The following is a 14,524-nucleotide window of genomic DNA, read 5'->3' as shown; positions in this document are numbered from 1 at the left end:
CTGTGTGCCTTCATACAAAAGTAATACACAAATAATATAAGCATTGTCAAAGACAAAAGCTAGGAATCCAATGCAAACCTGATAGCTTTGCCAATGCTTGGTTTATATTTTTATTAGTATCGTAATTAAGCGAGTACACATAAATGAATAATGACATTTTCATCAAAAACAGGATCAAATTGTCATTATATTTTACACCAACATATATCCCCCAAAAAAGGCAACAAATGGAAAAGAGGGAAGAAGGGGAGGAAGACAAAATATAAAAGGAAAAATAAAAATACATTTTGTTTTCACTTTCCTGATTTATTCTCTAAGGAGTTGTGAGAAAGAAAGGTACATTTTAGAATTAAAATACAAAAAGGTTATCACTGCAATATTTATTATTTGTGTTGGAATCTGACAATCCTTGGGCAATCCATGACATTTGGCCGAACTTTTTCATTTGAGACCAGGCCCACTGTGCCCATGACTGGATGTACCCACCAACCCTCATCGTCAACCTCGCACCCAAATGGTCTTCCTCACCGAGACCTGGCTGAACCCCACATCTGCCCCAGACTTTGCCACAGCAATCTCTAATGGATATAAAATTACTCACCAAGACCGCACCAACAAGCCAGGAGGAGAAACAGCCATTATCCACAAAGAGACCATATAGTGCACCACCACCGCCACCGACAATACCACCACTACCATGAACCATCCCAACTTCAAGCTCCACACAGAGGACAAGACAACCATCAGAAGCATCCTCGCATACTACCCACGAGACCTGAGCTCCAGTTTCTGCAACACCATCGCAAACAGTATTGCACCCCTAGCCTTACACTCCAATGACTACATCTTCCTCACTGACCTAAATGCCCACATCATTGACCCCAACGACAACAACACAGCACACCTCACCGACAGTATGAGCAGTCTTGGATTGACCCAGATCGTCCACGACCCTACACACACCACAGGACACACACTGGACCCCATGTTCACCATCAGCAATCGTGTCAAATACAGTCAATCACTCCATTGTCCACTTCAGCATTCCCAGCTCCCACACTGCCACTCTGAAGACGACCAGCACCCCCCACCGAGGTGGAACAAAATCTCAGAGACCAGCTGGATGGATACCTTCAACAACTCCAACACCACGACCGCCACCAACGTCGAACAGGAAGTGAAGAACTTCAACGCCTGGGTCACCAATTGCACCAATAGCATTGTCCCCATCAAGGGCAACATTCAGAGACAATCTTCCAAAAATGCAAGGTGGTACACCCAAGAACTCAGAACAGCGAAACGAGACGGCAAACAGCTGGAGAGGAGATGGCGCATCAGCAAGGACACCTCTGACAGGGCAACCTGGAGATTTCTGGCGTGGTCGGAGGGAGCGGTGCAGGTCCTAGGTCTGGTGGCCACCAGGAGTCGTTCCATGTGCTGCTGCTATTAATTAGTACTTTTGTCTTGTCTGTGTTCAGCTGCAGGCAGTTGTTCTTCATCAAACTGGTGATGCTAATTATGCATCTGTGGAAGTTGGTTCTGGTGGTGGTGGGGTCATCGGTGAGTTAGAGGAGAGGTTGGTGTGTCTGCATAAGAAATTATGTTTAAACCATGGGCTCTGACGATGTTGGCCAGTGGAGTCATATATGTGTTGAAGAGCATAGTGCTGGGGACTGGAAGAACAAAGGGATGTTAAGATACATTACCAGCTTACGCTTCGGTGCAGTTCTTCAATGTCCTAGCATGTCTCCAATGCTTAGGATAAGCAGGTGTCATCAGGTTAGTAAAGACCATCTCGGCTGCAAGTCCCCACCCTTTGATTCGGGACAAGGTCCCTTCCGCAAGTAGCCCACAAGTGGGTGTCACAGTAACTTGGGCCTTGTGCTTTTTCTGTAGGCCAAGGCAGCTTCTCTCCTCAGACGGCTGCCCACCAGCTCAGTGTACAACAAGGGAACAGCAATAGGTATTCTCCAGTGCCCTCGGCTTAGTCACAGACTTACAAGGAACCCCAGCTTCTAAAGTCTTGGCTGGGTCAATTGTCTCTTCTAGGTGATACAGCAGAGCCTCTTCTGAAGTCCAAACAAACACAAAGAACAGGTTTTGAGGGGGTAGTTCCTATCCGTTTCAAAATATCACTGGTGGGAACTAGGGACAAATCATAACATGTTCCATATTCAAAATCCGGTTTTCCCACCAACCATTGTGGGGCACATCTTCATCAGTGGAGGGGCTGCACCAAACAGGCAAACAGCGCATGTGTTGAAGAGATACAGGCCCAGATTTACTATGACTTTGAGATGGGTTTGTTTCACAAAAGTCTCAAACACAGCACAAAGCATTGCATTAGGATTTACTTCCAGCGCAAAATCTGCTACTTTCCACTAAAGAGGGGTACCCTGGGTGGTACATGGGCATTTTGATGCAAATCCCTAGCTACTAATATCAGAAAACAGAGATTTGCGTAAAAAAAGTATGCCTCCTCAAGTCAGGCGTGACATTGGAGAAAAGGTTTCTTATCTCCAAACATTTCCAACTTTGCACTTGTACTGTAAGGTACAACACACCCACAAAGTTAGAAAAGAACTAAATCATATCTAAGCGTAGTGTTTTGTACTGGAAGGGTATCCTCCCAGTCGAAACCTACAGTAGATATCAAGCAAACGCCAGGGTGTGTGCATGGTGCAAGGCAACCAAAAGTGCACCAGAGAAGGGGAAGAGAAAAACACTGCCATATCTAGATACAGATATGACACTGCTCTGTTCTCTCCCTTCCACCCAGTTGCTGCTGCATTGCATTGTACATTTGGCCCATAGGGTAGGGTTTGGCAGAGTAGGTCATTCCAGGTCACAGACATGTCCCGACACATCGTAGATGAGAGCACCTGGGGTTCACACGAGTGTGTATAAGGCTAGGGACTGCTGTCACTGGATAGATTGATCTAGAGCAGAACTGTGGCCTACTAGGATATCCATGAACGAACCCTCCCACATAAGCTGCAAGACTTCCTTGGGGTGGGGAGTGGGGATTACATGCATGTTGTCACGTCAGGTAGCAGGGAAACCTTGAGTCTGTGCTGCCATCATTAGAGCACATGGACAGCCAAACATGTAACACCCAATTGCTACATTTGCTACACATAACACAACCCTGAACGTACAACCCTGAATAACTGAAGGTCAGCCATTATGGGGCATAGAGCGAAATTTACATAAATGGCAATAAAACCTCTCCTAAGAGTACATGCAGAGCTTACATTTTGCTGGTGGCTGCAGGTGAGGCCAACCGGGGATCACTGGCAGATTATCGGATACAGAAATATCGTGTGGACACAATATTGTGTCAAAAATATCGAGACCCAAAATATTGGGACGCTAAGTGCAAATAGGTATGTATAGATTTACTATTCTTAACTCCACATCTATGCACCTTGAAGTCATATTTATTGTCAAGGTACTTCTCTGTGGAGTTTCATAAAGTGAAACTTTGCTTACCTATAGAAATTTACCTTCACAATATTTTTGTCCTCGATGTTCTTGACACAATATTTTGGCCCAAGATATTTCCGTTTCCGATACTCTATCTAAATGTCAAATGCACAAGGGTGAAAGAAGGTTGAAGAGAACGAAGGAAAAAAACATGGCAAAGGAGGAAAGCAGGCAGGAGAGGGCTGTGGAGGTAAGAGCGGTGGCGCAGGGTGTGGGGTGGGGGTAAGTGGACAGACCACGATGAGGGAAAATAAAATTTCAAAAAAAAAAGCCACTTACCTTGCACTCACTGCATCACCGACTCGGCGGTGCGGCGAGCGCAAGGTTAGTGGCTTTCTTTTTCCCTCGTCATCGTCTGTCGACTCCCCTCACCCGCCCCACCGCTGTTACCTGTACTGGCTGCTCCTTAAAACAGGAACCTGCCAGAGTGAGGTAAAGGGGCAGGGGGTGTCCGGTGGTGGATTAAAGAGGCCCGAGGTGGATTTAAGACTACTCAGCCTTGGGTTTCAGTACATAGACATTAAATAGCACCAGTCGCGAGCTTCTGATCAAAACGTTGGGCCCCGGCACTCATTCATTTACAAATTAAGCACCGGCATACACGTGAAGATACCTGAAGTGTGGCTCAATGGTTAGAGCGGCAGACCCTGATGCAGAAATCTGGCCCGGGACCAGGGTTCAATTCCCCTCCTTGGCGGGTCTTGGGCTCAAAATTCCACGGACCTGATAATTCTTGCCTCGGTGCCTATTCCAATCATGGAGTCGCACTCTGCAACTCTGGGCAATAGCTTGCTTAATCTCCACAACGGCCCCCACAACGCTAAGGATGCCTGGCCTCCACCTTGGGGGTGCCCAGGAGTGGACACCTCACAGGGAAGGCCAGGATGGGTTCCACAGCGGTATTCGTACAAGCGCCTTGAGACCCTTGCGGGTGAGTAGTGCGCTATACAAGTATCAATTTAATTAACGCCTGTACTACAGATTCAGTGGCAAATGACTAGGATTGTCCCCACGGACTGGTGAGCAGGCAGCACCCCCCTTCTGCTGTGGGTCAGGATACACTCTGGATGCACCCACCATGTAGCAACACTTTCATTTTTCCTTTCATTTTATTTGCATGATTAATTAAAACCTTTGCATAAAGAAGAGTTAGGAAACAAAGCAAAGATAGAAACTTAATCCAAAAACGTATGCAGTGACAGAATCACAATAGGTCGTAAGGATTCACCGTGTAGAACACTGCAATTAATGTGTGCCATTAGAAATTGTGATAAAATACATTCCTGTCCGGTTAATACAATACATTGTGTTCCTTTTTAAACATGTTGGGGCCGAAGGTTTTCCTGGAATATAGACAGGAATGTTACCAGCCTAATGTTTAAAGCTGTATTTATCGGGTGCAATGCCCAGCAGTGTAGCAAAGACTTGTGGTATGGTGGAACAGAAACAACCCACAGAGCACTCTGACAGGACTTCTCTGGGGCAGACCATACACATCAGGCTCAAAAGCAGAAACAGACACTGGGACCCAACTTCACTAGGAGCACGAGGACTTTTTTCTCTACGAACATTATGGCTCCCGATGCCTTTAGGTGTGGCCAGGCTGAAGAGCACTTTTAAAAAATAGGTTGACACGCCCGGGCACAGCGTCCTCTCCCAGACAAGTAGGACAGGTTCAGCCCTGGGAGAGGCTGATTAGGGTGTGGTGGGTGATAAAGGGAGGTGCCGATGTCACCATCCCAACCCCCTAAGGCCCAGGACGCTGGTATATATACAGACCTGTCCGGGACTGGGTTGGACACCAGAAGCAGAAGCCACACTGACAGCTTCTTCCCACAGCCTGACTCTGTAGCAGGTGAGTCCAACCGGAGGGGGGGACAAAGATGGATGTGGGAGAGTATTGGGAGACATAATGGGGAGTAAGGTGGCGGTATACATCCTTTACACCGAAACTTTTACAACGCAAACTATTACAACGCATTGCTCTGGGGGGCGCTCTAGGATAGGGAATAGGTTAATTTACTATCCAATAACCTTCCCTACTATCCACGGGGACTGGAGTTGGAATAGTAAATTAAACTATTCACTACCCAGCGCCTAAAAGCATTATGCGTTGTAAAAGTATGCGTTGTAAAAACTGCGTTGTAAAGGCATGCGATGTAAAAGCATGCGTTGTAACGTCATACATCCAAGGTGGCATGGGAAGGCGGAAGTGAGGTGAGAGGGGTAAGGAGGAACTACAGAAAGAGGCAGGGGAAGGAGAGAATTTAGGCAGCTATGATGGGAAGCTGGAAATGGTGTATGAAGGAAGTGCACAGGGTGGGATGGTTGTGATGTGGTACACAGAGGAGAGATACCTGAGCTCAGCGGCTGGAGAGAGTGGCATGGATGTGCTGAGGGAGTCAGAGGCGCGAAAGAGCTGAGGGGCGTGATGGGTGTCCACGAGTATGCAGCGGAGGATGGGAGAGAACTGAGGGTGGGTGGTTGGATGGGGAGACAGGAGCGGCAGGGCGACGGGAACCCACCAGTGATGGAATAGAGTGGGAACCTGCAGGGTTTGGTTCCGTGGGCTACTCTCTACCTGGAAGCAGGATCTGGGCTGGCAAGGTGGATCCACCAAATGCGGCCCGTAGCGGCGTGGTGATACTGGGGAGTTTTCAGGGGGTTCACGCACTTACTGTTCACTTTGTCGTGCAGGGCGCCGGCCTGCGCGGGGAGCAGCTCGGCGATCACTGGCCCACTTCTCAAACGATAACCATTGTAGAAAACCAAAGGATGGGCCCTTGCAGAATATGATGAGCGCCCACTGAGACTCCAATGCCACACAGATATCCATTGATCTTTGGCTGAATAAGGGGGGAGGAGGGAGAGACCTAGCTCATTGGTAGGGTTGGGCAAGCCACAGAGAAAGGTAGAAGCCGTAGCAGACCAGCAGCTTTAAGTAGGGGAGCTGGGAAGATGGAGAAGAGGGCGTTGGTAGCTTTCCTGAATGTAGTCAAATCTAGAAAATATTTGGGCACCCAATTGATGTCTGCCCCCTGTTAATGACCAGACAGCTTGCTTCTCGCCCACAAATTGCTTAACCATTATTGCCCATGAACAACCTTCCTCTGCCAGTCACCCTGGTGCCTTCCGATTCCAAGAAACTGGATGTATGACGTTACAACGCATGCTATTACAACAAATGCCTTTACGACGCAAGTTTTACAACGCAAGTCGTTACAACGACTTGCGTTGGGGGGTGCTGGATAGTGAATAGTTTAATTTACTATTCCAACTCCAGTCCCTGTGGATAGTAGGGAAGGTGTTGGATAGTAAATTAAAACTATTCTCTATCCTAAAGCGCCCCCCAGTGCAAGTTGTTGTAAAAGTTGCGTTGTAATGGTTGCGTCGTAAAGGTACTTCGTTGTAACAGTTGCGTTGTAAAGGATGTTTCCCCAAGAAACTCCCAGTGACAGGAACATGTTTGGATGCTTCCAACCCAGCTAGCTCTAGGCCTTTTTCACACTTACCCTATACAGCTAACCTCCTGAAGAAGACCCTTAGTACCAAGAACAGCTCTTGTTTGCAAAGCACACACTTTGAAACCCTTTGCAAGTATTTCTTGGGTTGGGGCTCAGAATCTGTGGTAGTGGCTAGTTTGCATTATCTATGATTAAAAATTGACCGACGCCAAAGTTTCAGCCTCGTCTTACTTATCTGTTCCCCACATTTGATCCAGTAGACCTTTCGGTCTTGATGACGGGGCTCTATTGTTTGAACTGGACTACCTCTTTCTATCTGTCTGCTCCTTGTGTGTGGAGTCCCTGAGGGTTCTACGGTATCGCCCCTATAGTTTAACATATACATGCTGCCATGGCTTTCTTTATTGACGCATTCGGATTTTGGGCATATAACCAAGCTGACAATACTCAGCTTGTTGGTAAAGCCAGTAGGCCTGGCTTGCATTTTGAGTGCTGAATAAGATATTAGATAAAGCCCTTTGCACTGAATGTTTTTTTTTTTATGATACATTTCTGTATACAATGCATTTATTAGTTAAAGAATTTAGCATGTGATGATTCAGTACTTTTTAGAAGTAAAAGAGTTCCTCATGTATTGCAATACAAGATCTCCACTGGAGGTCGAATGATATACTAAACAGCCAATAGCATGAGGTGAGACAGTGACACTCTTGAGGGGGGGAGTGACATTGTCTCTGTATATTTCAAAGAATTGGAAATAGTAGGTCTTTCCCACAGTTGTGCTGTTAAGCCAAACCCAACAACTTCTAACATAGTGACAGCGCTGTCAAACAAATGCATGCATCCGATGAACAGCTGGATGAGTGATGACTCTGAGGCACAATACAGTAATGACAGAGAGGTTGGTAGTTGGCATAAGTGAGAAGTTGGCAGTCAGCCCTCTAGACAACAGAGCCTTGGGCAAGTCATGCTTGTCTTCTGTTTGGCTAAAGGCAACATATGGAGTCCCGGGTTATGGCAATAATAAAGTAGGGTCAGTACAGTGGTAGTCTTGTGCTATTTCAGATCAGCTTTAATGAGTTGGTGAATTTGGGCTTCCCCCCAGAACTGACTCTTCCATCTCCTATGGGGTCAGAAACAAAGCTGGTGTTTCCATAAGGTCAGATGCTTTAGTGCACCATATAGTGGTTGTGCCAAACTACTGAGAAAATTGGCCTTTTCAGTGTATTAGGCGTTCCCCAGTAGGAAAAAATCTATTTTGCCCAGAGGACTTGCATCATTCTTGTTCAGGCATGGCTGCACATTTGCAAGCCAAATTGATGCAACAAAAAGAACCCTTCTTTCTGGATTCGTATTCTGTTATTTATTCATCGGCTCATCTTATTAATCTTTCTGCATGTCTCATGGCTACCACAATAGAGGAATAACACTACAAAAAGATGATGGATGGAATGCTGAACATTGTCAAACATTTACCCCCAGTACAAAGATCTGGGCCTAAATCCATCGAGTTTTTGCTCACCATGCCATTCCAGTTTGGACCCAGCCAAATGCCAATAAGTCTTGACCCTGCTCCTCATGGGAACAGACCAGCCTAAACTGCTAAGCGAGGTCCTCCCTGGACTAGAAACAAACATCCTGTGATCGGTTACGGGGTATCAACCCTCATCAGCCAATGGCATTGTGAGCACGGAACCCATGTCTGGGCATACCCTTCCCCCTTGGGGTGACTATAACAACACAAAAAGATGATGGTTGGAATGCTGAACATTGCCAAACATTCGCCCCCAGTTTAGAGATCTGGGCCTCAATCCATTGTTTTTTTTACTCACCATGCTGTTCTAGTTTTGACCTAGAATATGCAAATTAGTTTTGACCCTGCACACCATGGGAATAGTCCATCCCGCACTACCAGACCAGGTCCTCCCTGGACCAGAAACAAGCATCCTGGGACCAGTTATGGAGAATCACCCCTCATCAGCCAGACTAGATTGAACCAATGGCATAGTGAGCACGGTCGCACAATGCTTGTTTTTCCTGTCCAGGGAGGACCTGGACTGTCAGTTAGGGCTGGACTGTTCCAATGAAGAGCAGGGTCGAGACTGAACTTCATATGACTGGGTCCAAACTGGGGTGGTGTGATGAGCAAAAAAAATGATGGATTTAACCCAGAGCTGTGACTGGGGGTGAATGTTTGACAATGTTCAGCGATCCCCCTATCATCTTTTTGTGTTGTTACTACAATGGAGGCCCACTCTTTTTGAGGCAATTTGACAGTAACAGCACTGAGTTTCTCAAAAGTATTACTCTTAAAAATATGTAAAGGGAAAAAGCTTAGAATAGGGGCAAACCGTTTCAGAGCTGGCTCCTGCTCTGTGAAACTGAAAGAGATTCAAGATAGGGTCTGTTGAGGAAGGAATTAAAACATTCCAGCTTCTGGAGTGCAAACGTCTCCCATTCATGCCAGTTTGACATTGACGCAACTGTAGGCAGCTGCTTTATATCACTGCCACATGAGCCCAGAAGAGGGCACCAGATAACAACCCACAGTATAAAAAAATTATTTTTTGTGGGGGTAGGGAGAGCAGCCAAACAGCAAATTGTCATTTTGCTCAGGGTTCCGAAAATCCTTGTATCTTTGCTGTTGCCACTGAGTTGGTCCATTTTCTATATTGATTAACTCCATTGGTCCGTTTGTCCATCCCACGTTCTGGCCAAAACCTCGAAGCCTCTTGGGCATACAAGACTTTTGTCAAGGTTTCTAACATAACACAATACAAAGGGAGACAGTAAATGAAAATAAATGTGGGCTTTTTGATAAAAATTGGTAAGAGGTTACAGGTGGGACAGTGAAGAAAATGCTTAAGTTGTCGTGGAACAACAATAGTGATGGCGCCGACAAGATGACACAAGACGGAAAGCCCTGACAGTACGTGAAGGGTAAGTGCAGGTGGTGACAGAGGAGGGATGAACCTGAAGGGTGAGAATGAAGAAGAACTACAATGAGGGCATCGGCGTTGCCAAGTTTCTCCGCCTCACCAGTGAGAGGAGAAAATAATGTGTATGGTGGGAATTCAACATGAAAACACAACAAAGAGGCAGCTGGGCTATGGGATCAGAAATTACTGAAGGGATCAATGCAGGTGGGAAATGTTATGTTTGCGTAATGAGGAACTACAGAGGATCTAATGCAATATATGATATTAATCACGCCTTTTTCTGGTTTAGCTTTGCCGGAACCAACAATGGCAGAACCAGCACTCGTTGATTGTGCAAAGAAAGTCCTTGCCAAGATAAAGGAATATTGCTCAGAGAAAGATGACAACGGAGACCCATGCATGACTAAGGCCAAGCTGAAAGAGATGGTGCAGAATGAGTTTGGACTCATGATGAAGGTAAGCAACCCTCTTGGGGAGTCCCACAGTCCATTAATATTTGAGGTGCACAACATTATTATACTTTGCACCTTTCAGGGTCCTGGCGTAGAGGAAAAACATTGCAAATATGAGAAAGTTGAACTTTTTATATTTCCCCAGTTCCAACTTTTTAAATAGCTGCTTAATACATTTTATAACTGTTGAACTGACAGTTCTATCTTTTTTTTCTAAATGCGCTGTGTAGCTTTTTGGTTAACAATTTCAACCTTGTTAAATTCCTTTGTACATTTTTGGAAATTGTTTTCAACCTTTTTAATTCATATATTGATGCTTTACTAGAAGTGCAACCTTAACTTAAAACACACGATTCTTTTATGTCACTCTTAAATAAATAACTGCATCCGCATGAACCTTTTTTATCTACTGTACGATTGACAATGCAAACTTTTAAAGAATTTCTAAAATTCCTCATAACTTTTAGCTAGCAAATGCAAATTGTTTCAACTCTTTTTAACATTTTAATACTTTTGGGATGACCATTTGGAGTTTTTTTTAAATAATCTCTTAATGCATTTTACAACTTTAATGTACAATTGTAAAAATGGTAAATCATCAAAAATATATTCAATAGTAAAAACAAACCATTTCAGCCTTTTCCAAGGAAATTCAAAAGTTGTAATTTCTGATCAAAGCATTATAAAAAGTGACTAAAATATTAAAATGAAATAGGTCTAGGGGCCACATGTAGGAAACCATTTTACATTTGCAAACAGTGCGAATCACTAAATTCACCCATTTGCGAATGAAAAATAGCCTTTCAAGATGTATGAAAGGATTTGTAGTCTCAATTTTGGGTAATCCCAATAATTGCGATTAACTTGAATTGCGACTACAAAGAGGTCATCACAATTTGCAATTCCCTTAGCACATGTACCAAGCATTTTGTAAATGCAAACTGTGCATTTAGGAAATTATGTTACCATTGACTCCAAGTCGATGGTAACCATGTGCAAATTTGAAAAATGCACAAAAATGCCTTGCTCACGGGTACCCTTGGTATTGCATTACCTAATTTGCGATTACCAATTACCTACCTTTGCACCTGGAGTAGTGTTACCTAATAGCGATTACCTGATTGCGATTGCGAATCTTTAGGAACAGCTATTAGGTAGTCACTATTTTCTTACATACCATTTTTCGTTCCTTAAATAGCGATTACCTAAAATTCACTATTTAAGGAATGCAAAATGGCTTTTTGATACCTGTGACCCTAGATGTACTAAACATCTTTAATGTTGCACCCAATCTAATACACTGTTTGCGACCACATCATTTATTTTTTAGAATTTATTGATTCCATTTTATTGGTTGGCAAACTTTTATGGGTTTGCAAATGGATAATGATTTACAATTCAGAAGGGATGTGAAGTAGGCTTCCCTTTCAAATTGGTTACAGTTCCGCGAAGGGTTATCAGTGTTCAGAATTGGATGGCGCACAACATGTAGTGGTTGAGTAGTCACGATGGGGTAATGTTGTTTGGTGCTGCTTGTTCAGAGAGAACCCTAGAACTCTGAAACCAAAGGGTGAGAAGGCTAACCCTTATGATAAATAAACTGACCAATCAAGCGCACACAACAGTTTTAACTATATGAGTAATCAAGTTAGAGTCTTCCAAGGATAAGATCACACACGAATGTTCTTTCCATTCCTGTTTTAATAAGTATGTGAATGTTTCTCCTATCAAAGGAGATCCATACAGAAAGAAACCAGCCGACACGTGTTTCGTCAGTAAGGGTGTTAACCCAATGACTCTTCAGGGCTGCAATAGTATGGAATATCGTACTTTCGGGGGAACGGTGACAATTCCAACCCGCTCCTGTTCGGGTTTTTTTTTAAATTAGAGTGTGCAAGGGTCCGCACAATGAATCAATGGTAGTACCAAAAAAAGCGTATTTCGACAATGGCGGGTATTGCCTATTGTCCCTGCATAGACAGCGTTGTGCCGTTGGTGTAACGTGGAGGATATTTGCCGGATACGGGAAACACCCAAAAGGCGTTTTCATTGTGCAGACCCTTGCACACTCTAATTTAAAAAAAAACCTGAACAGGAGCAGGTTGGAATTATCACCGTTCCCCCGAAAGTACGATATTCCATACTATTGCAGCCCTGAAGAGTCATTGGGTTAACACCCTTACTGACGAAACACGTGTCGGCTGGTTTCTTTCTGTATGGATCTCCTTTGATAGGAGAAACATTCACATACTTATTAAAACAGGAATGGAAAGAACATTCGTGTGTGATCTTATCCTTGGAAGACTCTAACTTGATTACTCATATCGTTAAAACTGTTGTGTGCGCTTGATTGGTCAGTTTTTTTTCCCTTTCAAATTGCAAATCGGTATGGGATGTATCAGTCTTTTGGGACTGCAATCTGGTTGCAAGACATTGAAAAATGATCTACTTCAACTTGACGTAGTAAGCTCTTCACAAAAGGGAATTGGGTCCTCTTGTGAATGGGAAAAGAACGTTTGTTTAGGAGTATAAAGTTGTCCAGGGGACCACTGCCAACTCTCAAACAAACTTTTCAAAAAAAGGAGGGAGTTTTTTACATCAGCCACGCGGATCTTCCACAGGATGGGGAACTAGAAGGGGGCAACCCTCAGCAGTTTGTGGGTATCGCTCCAGTCTGGTATACACCCGCTTGTAGATGCGGTGTGTATTGCGGGAATTCCATAAGGATATATAGTGTATTTTCCCGCTTGAGTTTGTAATCGGGTGCAATAATCAGTTATGCACTGAGGTAGGGGACTGAAGAATCAGTACAGGCCACAGCGGATTATTTCGCTCGGAGTGATGCGTCAGCTCACTTACTTCCTACCCGCATGCTTCTGTCCCGCTCAAGCACTCATGTTCCCCACCCAAGCTGTCTGTGTTGTTGTAGCCCCCTTCAGTCTTCCTTGCTGTTGCTTGCACCGTCTCGCCCTGCTCCAGTTGTCCATTGTTGCTTGCCCCCACCTCCTGTCCTGTTTGATGCTTGCCCCCACTGTCTGTCCTTGTTGTTGTTTGCCTCCTCCCACCCTCTGTTTTGTTGCTTGCCCCATATGTGTTGTTGATTGCCACTCTCGCCCTCCTCCCACTGTCTGTATTATCACTTGTCTGTTCCCACTGTCTGTTGTTGCTTGCTCCTCCTGCTGTCCACGCTGTTGTTCACCCCACCCGCTGTCTGTGTTGTTACTTGCCCCACCTACTGTCTGTGTTGTTGCTTGCCCCCTCCTGTAGTTCATTTTGTTGCTTGCCCCTCCACCTGCTGTCCATGTTGATGTCTGCCATTTCTGCCCTCCCTGCTGTTGCTTTCTCCCTCTGTGTTGTTGCTTGCCCCTTCTGTTTTGTTGCTTATCATCTCTGTTGTGTTGCTTCCCCCTTATGCCCTCTTTCCGCTATCTGTGTTGGCCCTGCCCCTACCTGCCAAAACAAAAATAAAAGCATTATAATGTGGCCAGTATCATCAGTGCTTTTTAAAACATTTGCAGTCATCCACCAATCTATCCCTCCTGTTGTGATTGCTCTCCCTTCACCCTTCTTCCATTGCCTGCCCCCACCATATAAAAAAACATGGTATGACACAGCCAAGGCTGGCTGCGTCATGGCGCGACACGGCCAGCAAAGGCTGCATCATGACACTTTTGTTTGAAACTTTTAGCCATGATGCACAGCAATCGCATGCTGTACAGAATGGCTAAAAACACTGACACATACCTCACATAGGAAAGACCTACTGGGCTTGCCAATGCTTGCTCCCATATCCTGTGGTAAATGAAGTTCTGAGCAATATTAGAGAAGAGACTGCCTTTCTCCTTAATGGCTCTGGTTACTGGGATTGTGCTGGTTACCCAGGAATGACTCATTTTCCTTGACTCTTATGTAGTAGCTGTGGTTGAGTAGTCAAGGTTTTCTCGCAGGAGGTGGTGTGAGATTGATTCTACCTACAGTACAACTCATCCGTTGCCACATTTAATATAGTTGCGCCTCTAGCTAGAGATCTTTTCTTTTAAAAGAAAAGTGTCCTTCATGTACACAGGCTTAAACAGAAAAGCCCAAATCGTGAACAATGATGAAAACAAGTAGTGCCCAGTAGATTCCACACAGCAAACAGTAATATACACAAAATGGCCCCTAGTGATGGTGCTTTGCATGT

The 14,524-nt window shown here is 44.8% G+C and overlaps 1 protein-coding gene across 1 annotated transcript in view; it reads left to right on the top strand.

Annotated features, from left to right (window-relative positions):
* Positions 1-5,243: 5,243 nt before the first annotated feature.
* Positions 5,244-14,524, top strand: part of LOC144824370 (uncharacterized) — a 55,010-nt gene continuing 45,729 nt past the window's right edge. The window contains exons 1-2 of the mRNA XM_078683485.1: positions 5,244-5,341; positions 10,179-10,345. Of these exons, the coding sequence (XP_078539611.1) occupies positions 10,196-10,345 (150 nt within the window). The 5' untranslated portion in view covers positions 5,244-5,341; positions 10,179-10,195. The remainder of the gene's footprint in view (positions 5,342-10,178; positions 10,346-14,524) is intronic.

Source organism: Lissotriton helveticus, chromosome 1_1 (genome assembly GCF_964261635.1).
Source record: "Lissotriton helveticus chromosome 1_1, aLisHel1.1, whole genome shotgun sequence".
Lineage (NCBI taxonomy): Eukaryota > Metazoa > Chordata > Amphibia > Caudata > Salamandridae > Lissotriton > Lissotriton helveticus.
The sequence above is the reverse complement of the archived record's forward strand: the minus strand, read 5'-3'. Positions and strand labels throughout refer to the sequence as shown.